We start from the raw sequence: 12,266 nt of genomic DNA on the forward strand, positions 1-12,266 counted from the left end.
TCTCAGAAGTCGCCGCAGCTGCAGGTTGAACCGCATTCGACGTCTCGCCATCAATAGCGGATGAAGAGAGCGAGTGCTCCACTGAAGACCTGAGGCTTGCTGTAGCCTGTACCACCGAAACAGGGATTGGATAATTCTTCAATTTTACGTTCGATTCTTTCAATCTATCTGTTCCCTTTAACGTTTTCTCTTTGTCTTTTATTTTTTTCCTTTTTTTGCTTCTCTTTATTTTGTTTGTTGCAGGTTGAACTAAAGCCAATGGTTGCCGGTAATTCCTCCTCCAGAAGAAAATCTTTGTCATCTCACAAGAAGAAGCACGTTAAGCCTTCCTCCGAGGTCTTCTATTGTTCTCTTTCTCTATGTCTTCCATAATTTTGTTTTCTTTTAGGGTTTTTTATGATTTAATTTTACGATTCTAGATTCGGGATTGGTTTTTTCTTTCGTTATGTGCGTTGTCTACTTGTTAAAATATTTTTTCATTTGCCCGAATTTGGCTTCTGAAGTATGAATTGGGTCTGAGATTCTGATATGGGTTATCTGTTATTTGATGTCCATCCTCGCTTTCGACATATCTCCCATATATCAATTGTTTAGGTCGGAAAGAGGAATAGGAGTAGAAAGAGAGATAAGTAAATCGTCCTGATGTGAAGGAACGAAAGGATAGCATTGGAAGGTCCAGGAAGATCAACAATATTTTTCTCGTCTAGTTATTACAAAGATAGTATGGAAATTAAAATATATTGTACTAACGAAAGGGGGTCTTTCTCTCACGGTCATAATATAAGAGGTCTTTATCGCAAAAAGAAAATACAGGGACTCTTTGTGACAGACCCCATAATACAGGGGGTATTCGTTACAAAAAACGGATTAAACTATGCATTCATAAATACGAAAAGAGAGTATTTATGCAAATTACATATTTGCGTTTGCATGCCAACCAAACGCAGCATAAGAAACTTTGGCTGTCTACAGTCGGGCTGTTAAACCAAAACGACTCTCTCTGCGCGACACGTTAGTTCATCGAACAGAGCATTTAGCACGGATTCTGTCGTTAGGAATCAGTGTGAACTGACGTGTCATACGGAGAGCCCTGTTGACAGTTCAGCCTATCAAATTTAGACAGCCGAAGGGCGACATTAATGCCAGACAGCCAGAGCATCTGTATTTGTGAATCGTGACTTGATGTTAGTAGACAATCAAGAAGTGAAAAACCGATGGAGGAGCAGAGAGATGGAGGGAAGGTGCATGCGCTAATCGAGAAGGCAACGACCTCAACAGCTTCAGAGGTGGACCCTCGCCTTCTCAAAGCCATCAAATCGGTTGTTCGTTCTTCTGACTCCGAGGTTCGTCTTGCTGTCGAAACCCTAATGGAGAAGATGAAGAAAGACCACTCGCAGGTGCTTCTTTTTCCCTTTTGTCCTTTTCAGATTGTTTTTATGGACCTTGTGAATTTCCAGTATCGTACAGGTTTTGATTTTCCGTAGATTCCTGGTTAGTCGTTAGGTTTGCATATACTTTCATGTTGATATCATGAACTTCAATGAACTCCTAGGATTTTCGGGCAGTTCTTTTCCATTTTTCTCAAATTTCTTTATTCATGCTTTCATTATGTTATTTTCGTTTTTTATGCATTTTTCCTAATTACTACTAAGGCTGCTTTTGTTTCAAGTAAAATTGACGGAACGTTTTTTCAAGCTCTAACATTTGAGCTATATCTTCGCCCCTTTTACAATGAGAACTTCGTTTTCCTTGCCATTTACCCTAAAAAAATTAGAAGGGACAGAAAACATAGTTTCCCCTGTAAAAGGGATGAAAATGGTAGCTGAAATATTTCAGCCTTAAAAAATTATCGTCCATTTTACGGAGAAACACTCGAAAGGTAATATTTTCGTCTATTCACCGTGACTCTAAGGTACCTTTTGAGTGGCCAACAATCAAGTCTTTCTCAAGTTCATCATACCCATCTTTATGGCTCCAATTTTTGTCTTCGACAATTTTAATTATAGTTTTTTCTTCTTGATTTCTGGGTAAAGTAGAACTGGATCCAACTTATGAGAATATTTAGAAAAAACTCTATGGAACAAAATATGAGTAGACAGTGAGAATACCTTTCCAATGGCTGCCTGCTAGGTTGGTTGAGGCAAGGTTCAAGTGATTATTATCCCCATCCATTTGCATCTACACCTTGCTGCGGATGACTGAGACCCATAGAGGGGAAAAAAATAAAACAAAAACATAATCCAAGTGTTAACCTTCGTAATTGAGATGAGGATGCTTGTTGAGTACTGGCTCAAAGGATCCATTTAAATTTTAAACATTAAATTCTGTTGGAATGTCTCAAGTTATCAGGCGTATCCATGTTCTTTTCAGAAACTTTTTTTATTCAGTGATAATAGCCTGTAAATTTTCAAGGTTCAGTATGTTGTTTAAAAGGTGAAGGTATGAAGTGACAGCAAGATTCTTAGGCTCATGAAGTTCAGGCATTGACACATGAAACTTGAACTTCATGAGTATTTATTTTCCAAAATTCCAATGAACTAAATTGAGAGTAGCACCAAACTATATATCATATGGAGAGGTATAACAATAACTCAACTATCATTTAGAAATAAATATCAAAGAATTTTAAAGCCCTTGATATTTAAATATCATCTCCAAATATGTAAAGGGAGATAGAAAAGTTAAAAAAAATAGCCAGATGACGCCAACACATCCACACACAGAAGAAGAAGAAGACAATTGAATCATCATCACCATGTAGGCCTTGTCCCAACTGTATAGGATTGGCTGCATGAATCCTGTTTCACCATTCTGATCTGTTTAGTCTTTAATTCCATATCCATTGTTAAAGAAAATAATTGGATTAATTTGAAAAATATTTGCAAAGGTAAAACTGATGAAGGCTTGCAATTAGGAAGGGTAAAGGATAAGAATCTTGCTCTGCTTGCAAATGGCCGTGGAAATTCCCTTTGGAGTCAAAATCTCTTTGGCATTCCATAAGCAACAGCAAATATGGACTATACCAATGGTTGGAAAATGAACCCAGTGGCAATGGTAACATTGCGCTGGCCTTTTAAGGGTGTAGGTTGTACCTTTCCTTCATCCTCGGGCATATAAAGTATGAACCCATTTCAGGACAAAAAGGTAAAATTTTGGGAGGACTGGTTGTGGGGAGATAGACCATTGTGTATTTTATTTCCTAGCCTTTATTCCATTTATTGTAAATGCAAGACAATTATTTACTTAGCCACAGTTCTTCCTTTTGATATTGCTTGGATAGTGGCCCGTGAAGGGGTCTAAGAGACTTTGAGAGTGAAGTGTTGTGCCTTTTAAACTTTTTTTTACCAATCAAAAAACCTTCTGAATGATCTTGATGGTGCTTCTTTTAAAGGGAGTTGATTCTAGGATTTTAACCTTAGACTCTTTGGTGTTTTTTATTTTCTTTTTTCTTTCTCTTGATCCTCATCTCATAAAAGTTTTAGGGGGTGTTCTGTATTGTGTATGAGAAATTGGTGGTCCACACCACACCACTGTGGCAGGGACCAATGCGCACCACACAACAGTCCACAGTTGTTCTGAATTGTGGATAGATTGTGTGGATTGGTCCAGTCCACATCCACAATGGCGTTTTGTAGATGTGGTGTGGATTGGTCAACACCACACTTTTTGATTCCATGTATCTCATATACAGTTTATGAAATAATCTACACAATCTATCATATATGTCTAATTTTACAATTTATATGATAAATAAATTGGAAAAAAGGCATCAACAATTGAATATTAACCAATAAATATTAATTTTAACAAAAAATGGTAAGAAAATAAATTTTAAAAATAAAAATTATTATTTTATTAATTAAAATATTAAAATTAATATTTAAAAAACAAAATAACAAATTATTGCAAGACAAGCATAGCATCAAATTATGCATGCAAACTAATAAAAAATAACATAGACACCATTGTAGGACAAAGATAGGATCAAAATATTGGTCCATTGGATCCCGTACGGTAATATTGTAGGGCCCTGACTAGCATTGTAGGGTAAAGAGCGATGTATCTTATCAATATTATATTCTTACAACACTGGGGACCGAACTCAACCATGAGAAATACGTGTGGAAGAGATATTGAGCTGTGGACGGGGCTAGTTCGACGATATGTTGTGGACCAGTCCTGTCCACAACATACAGAATGTTGTGGCCATCCCGTGGCGTGGACCGAAATGGGCCATCGACGAGATGACCATAGTTCTGAACACCACCATAATGCTTCCCCTTGGTAAAATCTTAAGCTGACAAGTGTGGCAAGTTTGAGTTTGAGAGTGCCACTAGACTTGTTCATGGACCGGGTAGCCCAACGGGCCAGCTCGACTTGCATTGTTCTTAGTCGGGCTTGGACATGAATTTAGGCCTATGGGCTCAGGCCCAAAACACCAGGCCTGAGCCTGAGTCCCTCTTCTCTCTTCTCAAGCCATAGTGAGATCTTTCACCATCTTTGGGTTTTGAGGTCATTTAACATAAAATCAGTTTTATTGTTGAGTAAAGAAAATAAAATATTTTTTTCTCAATTTCTTGACCAGACTTTGGGCTTTACATGAGGGCCAGGCTCAGGCCTGAATGTGTTCTGTTGATATAGAGGCAAAGCCCCAGCCTGGCCAGTGAACAGGTCTAATGGTCACTTTGTGCCAAAACAATGCTAAAGGTTGGTTTGTATCCAGTCCACCCTTCCTAAGATAGCTGGGACCAGCACTGGGTAATGGCCTTTTTCATACCTCCCCTCCCCTCCTCCCCTTCTTCACTTCCTCATCTATTAAGGCTCTCTGAGGTGGTTCACCCCCTCTAAAATAACATTTTTTTTGGTTGGGAAGCTATTTTGAAAATCATCAATAGAGGTGCTGAGGTCATCATCATCCAAGCCTTATCCCAACCTATGGGGTGGGGTCGACTACGTGAATCCTGTTTCTCCAGTCTGTTCTATTTAATGCCATATCCTTAAATATGACATTAAATATAGAGGTGCTGAGGTGAGATACTTAAATATAGACAGAGAACTGGACACCTCTGTCTTCATGTATACATCCTTTATTTCAGTTGTGGTAAGAATATCAATCACTATATTATCTTCCTCTTTTATTCAATTGTTACAATTTTTCTTATCTTTTTTCTTGCATTATGAGTATAGTAGCATGTGAAACCATTTCCCCCTCTTTTTGGAGCTTCTTGGGTGCCTTTGCTGACTACCTTTTTTTAACCATTGCTTCTTTCTGATACCATAGATCTCTTGAAAGAAAATATCTTGGCCCTAAAAACAAAAAGAGGTAAAATCGTGTGGAGATGTAATGATAGAATTTTAATTTAGCAATTGGAAAAGGAAAAAAAAAAAGAAATAATAGAAATTTTATCAACAAGAGGTAATAATTTATCACTATCATTGATTCCATTGCTGTCAGCCTGCCATGGTTGTCTATAGGATCTCTACAACAGACGTATTTATGGTTATATCCATAAACTCAATTCTATGAGGCTGGAAAGTAGTGACAAGTGTTACTCAGTAAAGACCTGTTTCCCAATGATGGATGGCCCTAGAAATTGATATTATCAAGATAAGTTGACGGCGTACAGTAGATGACTTGGGCCCCTTGGGTATAGGGGTTTATTGAGAGATCATGTTGGCTCAATACTTTGATCTAGTCAGGACACAGTGGGTAAGCTTCAGGCAAAGTTTTTGGCCCTTTCACAAGGCTTAAAACTTGCACACTGACTGCAAAGTAATAATTGAGTGGATAACTGTAACTAAAGAGGTGGTTGGATCAATACTTTGATCTATTCAGGACACAGTGGGTAAGGAAACTCTCTTCAATCAGAGCTGTTGGCCCTTTCACAAGGCTTAAAACTTGCACACTTCTCAGACTTGTAGTTTATTGATTGAAGACTGCAAAGTAGTAATTGAGTGGATGACTGTAACTAAGGCTCAGTTTGGAAAGAGTACAAATGCAAATATGTACAGTGCAAATACATACAAAACAATACAAAATATAAGGTTTTGCACTCTACATATTTGCATTTGTACTCCTTCCAAACTGAGCCTACAGAGGTGGTTGAACTTTGTGTTCAATTAGATCTGCAAATGAGGTGGTTGACCTCTTGGTCAGAAGTGAATTGGGACTTGGGAGACCCACTCTTGTATGGGGTACCTGCGGGTCTTGGGGCTGAGCATTCTTTATAATGTATTTTTGGGTCATAGTTTCAGTTTGGCTTTTAGCTGTCTTGTGATTTAAGATGCATTGTGCCTATGTTGTTAGCTTCTCTGGCAGCAGGGTCTCACTTCTTTTTCCCACTTAGCAGAGTGAGTTCTGTTATTATTGATAAAATAAATCTTCTTGTAAATCTCAACTCTGCCACAAGAACCCTATTTTGGCAAATGTTTTTACAAAGGACACCTCAAAATGTAGGGCATGTGTTTATGCCTCTAGAACCTTGAAGGTTGATTTTGCAGATGTTTTGTTGGGCCTTTACCTTGAGAATGGATTTAAGGCTAAAGCTTCGCAAGAATTCTAGAATACTGATCAACACTAATCTTTGAATTGTTATGTTAGTGAGAACTTCATATTTGAGTATCCGAGAACTAGGCATTTTGGTCAAATGAATAATCGAGTCCATATTAAGACAAGCATACTAACTATTTAGTCAGTGGATTTATTACTCATCAGAAGAGTTAAAGTACTCGTCCATCATCTTTTTTATGGTATTCCATTCTTTTATTGCTTATAATTTCAAACAATTATTGTGGAAGGAAAATCTAAGCTGACTTTACTTTGGCAGGTTAGGTACCTTGCGCTTCTTATAGTTGATGAACTGTTCATGAGGTCGAAGCTGTTTAGATCCCTCCTTGTTGTGAACTTTGATCAGTTTCTGAGTTTGAGTGTAGGATTCAGAAGGAATCTGCCACTTCCTGCCCCTCCTTCTGTTGCATCAATTCTACGATCAAAAGCCATAGAATTTTTGGAAAAGTGGAATGCAGCATTTGGGATTCATTACAGACAGCTCAGATTAGGGTTTGACTACTTGAAAAACACCCTTCGGTTTCAATTCCCTAATCTTCAGCAAAATGCAGCTCGGTTACAGCAACAGAGACAAGAAAGGGAAACTAGGTCAAGGGAAATATTACTGAAAAAGTTTGAAACTCTTCAGGAAAATCTTTCCATCATAAAAAGTGAAATACAATCCACTATTGATCAGATAGGAGAATGTTTAGATATTGTTGGTATTAAAGAAGATGGGTCTGCAACATGTGCTACAGTGGATGATGATGTTGAAGAGTATCGTAGTTCTGCCTTGTGGCAGATCCGTCTTGAATCACTGAAAGAAGGGGAAAAAGTTCATGAAAACAATGACAATAAGGTGGTCTTTGATGTATTGAGGGAACTATACAAGCTACTAGTGACAAAGCATTTGGCGTGTGTGCAAGAATGGATCTCCGTTCTTGTGAGGGTTGAACCAGATGACAAAAGAATCAGAGATTCCACACTGAAAGAGTTCATTGATATTCGCAATTGTCTTCAATCAGTGAAGAATAGATGTGAGCAATCAGGTGTTGCCCTGCAGAACATTGCAAATCATGAGGAAGAAGATCTTTGGGAGGTTGGTAAGGTAGAAGTGCATGATTGTGGAAATTCTAGTTTAATGAGCAACCGTAGTGAAGATCTTCCCAGTATTTCAACTATCAATGAAGAAAAGGATAAAGATCCTGGCTGCAGTAAGACCATAAATGTAGAGGAGTCCTTGGATCATGGAGGAAGCATATCTGGTTCAACGTCTCTTAGGAGGAAGCTTTTGGCTGAAGCTCCGGTTGTGACTTGGGACTCTTTCCTGGACATATGGGGTTCAAATCGAGTTGTTTTGGCCAACCAGAGGGGGATGGAACTTGAGGGTCATTGGGGTAGGGTTGACTATGATGCAGTTATTCCAGCAGAAAACATTGCTGAGTTGAATGTCCATAAAACTCTGTACAAAGAAGAGCCTGTTGAAATCCAACCTTGCCGTGCTCCTTTGAACAGAGGCGGACTTTGTCAGAGAAGGGACTTGAGAGTTTGCCCATTTCATGGGCTTATCATACCCCGAGATGCTGAAGGGAATCCAATCAATCAAAACCCATCAGTAGATGAAGCAAAACTTGATTTGAGGAATAAGGTAGTTGAATCATTAGCAAAACAGGCAGTGAAAAATGTACGTGATAGAGATAGAGAAGAAGCAAATAATAAAGACGATAGACAGTCATTGAAGCGTGCAAAGCTAGCAAAAGTTCGTGAACACAATGAAGCGGTCCTACGCAAAGCTGCAATTGCATCGACCTCACATTCTGAAATTGTTGGAGATGTGGAAGCAGTTGACAGGAACAGGCGTGGGGTCAGAGAGGAGAAGAAAACACTGGCATCGATGCTGCGTAAGAAAATAACTCCAAAGGATAGATTGGCACAGAAGCTCTTGAACACCCGTGTAAGAGATGCAACGACAAGACAGCTTACGCTGGGGGAGGATGAAAAATACAGAGAAGCTTATCCAAACCAATGGTAGATAATTCTGTTAAAAATGGTTAGTAAGATGAGTAGCTGAAAATGCTTTATGTGATGCAGTGAAGATTTATTTATGGGTCTCTGTTAATTGAGATTTCGCCAGTGCAGACGGACCTAGTTGCAGTCATTGAGGTGTTTGATGTAGCGAAACGAAAGAGAGAAAAAAAGAAAAGAAAAAACCATGGATACAGTCTTTAAGGAACTTACTCAGCAGTGTCCACTTTTGTAGCATATTGAGAAAGCATGCCCTTACGATGGACGTTGTGATGTATCTATCATATTCATATATGTAACACACAATCATTTATTTGAGTATAATCAAGGTTTGAAGTATGGGAAACTTCAAGTGAATGGGAAAAACAATTTTAAGAGACGTATCTCTATAGATAAGCATGTGTATTGGAGAAAAATACGTTTTGAAACATTATAAATATTTTAATAAATCATAAAAATACATAACAACACTAAATATAAGACCTAAATGAGGTGTGTATATATATATATTAAATTAATATATTTTAATGGTTTTATGAAGAAATATATTGTAGTTAATTATAATTTCATTAAAAATTTTATACTTAATTATAATTCTTATGTTTTAATGTTTAATGGGATGGAAAAAACCAACTCTCTTATCTAATTATAAAATATTCATTAATACAATTTCTAAGTGAAAATATACTTAATATTTATTTATTATTTATTTTCAAAAAATATAAAAAATAAATAAACATTATATAATATATTCAAAAAATAGTTATTAAAGAAGAAATTTCAATTGCCTTGTGGAATATATATGATAGATCATCCATAAAATTATAATATATTCAATCATTGTGATCAAATGATAAAATATAATTAATTAATTATTTATTTTTTAATTCTATAAATATAAAAATAAAATATATTAAAGAAGAAATTTCAATTGGTGTGGTCAAACAATAAAATATAATTAATTATTATTTATTTTTATTCTAAAAATATAAAAAATCAAAAAAATATTAAAGAAGAAATTTCAATTGCTCTATGGATATGATAAATAAATCTATAGATCTAAAATATATTTAGTCTTTATACGCAGAGAAAAAATTATATTTTCAAATTTGTTGTTAATTTATATTTTCCCCAAATATCTCATGAAATTTCCATAAATCTATACATAACACAAAAAAAAATGAGATTTTGGATATAAGAAAGGTAGATTAATATAAATTTATACATTTAAGAAAAAAATATAAGATATTATAAAAATTTGAAAAAAAATTACCTATTTTTTACCATTTTTTTTCAAAATTTGAAAAATCTTAAAAAAAATAACGATTCACACTTGTTTTTTGCAAAATTTTGCAAATCTAGCACTGTAGGAATGAGGTTTGGAGTTTTAGAGTCATTTGGGGGGGTGAAAGAATCTTATTTTCCCCTTTATTTTTTTTCGGTTTTTTGTTGTATCTTTTTCGTTGATACGCTACCGATACACCCCCGATATGCCCCAATACTCATGAAAAAAGACGATACACACGATTTCCATGCATATCCCATATCTGTTTTTAAAAGATACAATATGATATGCCCCGTATCAGGCGTATTGTATTGAAATTTTAAACCTTAAATATAATAAATGAAAAAAGAAAAGATGTGGAGATAATAATAAATTGGAATAAGTAGAGTGCAATACACCTCACTAATAAATTAGGGGGTATTTTGCAATGTGAATTGTTCTTAGGTTGTTTTTCTTGGGCATGGGTCAATTCCTTTACTATCCAAGTTGGGTCCGATCCATTTAACTTAAATGACCTACCTTCTTCACCCAATCCTGCATATATAGTTCACTCGAAAGAGCGAACACAACATATGCGAATTGTGTAGTGGAGATGAAATGAGTGTTTCAAGGGCCTAGTACCTTCAGATCAAGTAAATGAATGTGAGAAACCAAAAAAACAGCCTAAGAAACCATTGGATATGAGATTGACTTAGGCGGTGTTTGGCATTGCGTTCATCTTGTAGATGGGACTGTTTTTGCTCCCGTTCACACCCCAATACAGCGTGGACAGGTCTCGTTCACACTCTAATATATCGTCAATGAGAAAAACTTGTAGATACGTTCTGTTTACGGTATATTTTTTATCCCATGTTTCAAGGAGAATGGGTCAAAGGCTATGTGATCTAAGACATACTACAGATACATAGAGATACAGCTTCACTTTTATCTCTGAAATTCTTCCTACAATTGCATTTTAGCTATATGATCTAAGGTATTAATTATTTTACTTAATTTTTTAATTTTTATACATTTTTAATGTTTTTATTAATAAAATAATATTTTTAAAATTCAAAATATATTTTTAATTATTTTATTATTGTTTTATAAAAAAATTAATATTTATTGCAAGGTTTTTAAAACCGACCTGGAGAATGAACCGGTTAGGGGTCTGGTTCCCGGGTCGAACGGTTGGCCCATTCTAACAAAAAAATAAAAAATAAAAAACGGTCAAAACCGTTGAACGGTTCAAATGGTTCAACCGCCTGGGTCAGCGGTTTGCTGAACAAATCAACATTTTTTTTTTACAAATTTCCCGTTTTGGAGAAAAATGGAACCGGTCCCGATTTTTCTGGTCCGACCATCCGGTCCAATCCGGTTTTGAAAACCATGATTTATTGGTTAATGTTAATTCATTGATGCATTTTTTTAAATATTTATCATGTAAAATGCAAAAATTAGATATTTATGATTAGTTGTATATATCATTCATAAAATGTATATAAGAAACATGAAATCAAAAAAAAATGTAGTGTGGACTGGTCCATACCACACTACAGAACGCCACTGTACGTGTGGATTGGTCCAATCCACACAATTTGTCCATAGTTCAGAATAATTGTGGATTGTGGTGTGGTGTGAATCAGTCCCTGCCACAGGGTGTGGTGTGGACCAGTCCACACCCACCAATTTCTCATCCACACTACAGAACACCCCTTATTTGAGAATAATGGTTGGTAGATGTATGTTGGGATTCAACTGAACTAGGTTTATAGTAAGTAGTAATAAATATTCCACTAAGTACTTTTTATTTCATTAAAAAAAATTGAAAATTATTAATGATTTTCACTAACTACAACTAATTATTAATAATAATTTGCTAATTTATTGTAAGTAATGATGATTATTTATGACTTTTACTAATTTGTGGTAAGTTAATAATATTAAAAATTATTCAAAATGTTCACTAATTACATTTATTTAACATTAATTAACTAATGAATGGTTGAATAAACCATTTGGGTTGGGTCTAGGTCAAAAACAATCCAGAACGCTAGGTAGACCCAGATCATAATAATTCTACTTGGATCGAGTTTCAGGTATGGAGCGTAGGGCTGTTCACAAAATAGTAGAAATTGATCAAACCGGCCTGACTCGACTTGATTTGATCGGTTCTCAAAATAATTCAGTCATTTTTAATTTGAAAAATAGTAGAACCCAGCAATTTGGTTCAGTTATGGATTATTGTGTTATAAACTGAACAAAAACCGATCCGACCAACTACTTTTTACATCTATCTGTTGTATTAGTGGGACATAGGAAAATGTAGCTTTGGCATTACTTTTTAATTTAGACTCTTTTTTATGATTTGACTTGTTTTATATTTAAAAATTGTCAGCCGCCTAACATTCTCTTTTTTCATTCATTTCT

At 35.7% G+C, this 12,266-nt stretch overlaps 1 protein-coding gene across 2 annotated transcripts; it reads left to right on the top strand.

The window, feature by feature from the left end:
• The first annotated feature begins 1,144 nt into the window (after positions 1-1,144).
• On the top strand, positions 1,145-8,918 carry LOC104604030 (UV-stimulated scaffold protein A homolog). Of its 2 annotated transcripts, none has more exons than XM_010268247.2 (2): positions 1,145-1,397; positions 6,833-8,918. In XM_010268247.2, exon 2 carries the CDS (start codon positions 6,867-6,869, stop codon positions 8,577-8,579), a length of 1,713 nt encoding a protein of 570 aa, XP_010266549.1. In that variant the 5' UTR covers positions 1,145-1,397; positions 6,833-6,866; the 3' UTR covers positions 8,580-8,918. The 2 variants fall into 2 exon arrangements, with proteins under 2 accessions (XP_010266549.1, XP_010266548.1); XM_010268246.3 differs by having other exon boundaries at positions 1,147-1,397; positions 6,828-8,918.
• Positions 8,919-12,266: the final 3,348 nt, after the last annotated feature.

This window comes from Nelumbo nucifera, chromosome 3, assembly GCF_055504915.1.
Source record: "Nelumbo nucifera cultivar China Antique chromosome 3, China Antique-T2T, whole genome shotgun sequence".
In the NCBI taxonomy this organism is placed as follows: domain Eukaryota; kingdom Viridiplantae; phylum Streptophyta; class Magnoliopsida; order Proteales; family Nelumbonaceae; genus Nelumbo; species Nelumbo nucifera.

Bases quoted from the DNA above. Each gene is read 5' to 3' on its own strand.
- LOC104604030 (XM_010268246.3), top strand. From the start codon at position 1,215: ATGGAGGAGCAGAGAGATGGAGGGAAGGTGCATGCGCTAATCGAGAAG. The intron at 1,398-6,827 runs GTGCTTCTTTTT...TTACTTTGGCAG, and splicing joins TGAAGAAAGACCACTCGCAG to GTTAGGTACCTTGCGCTTCT.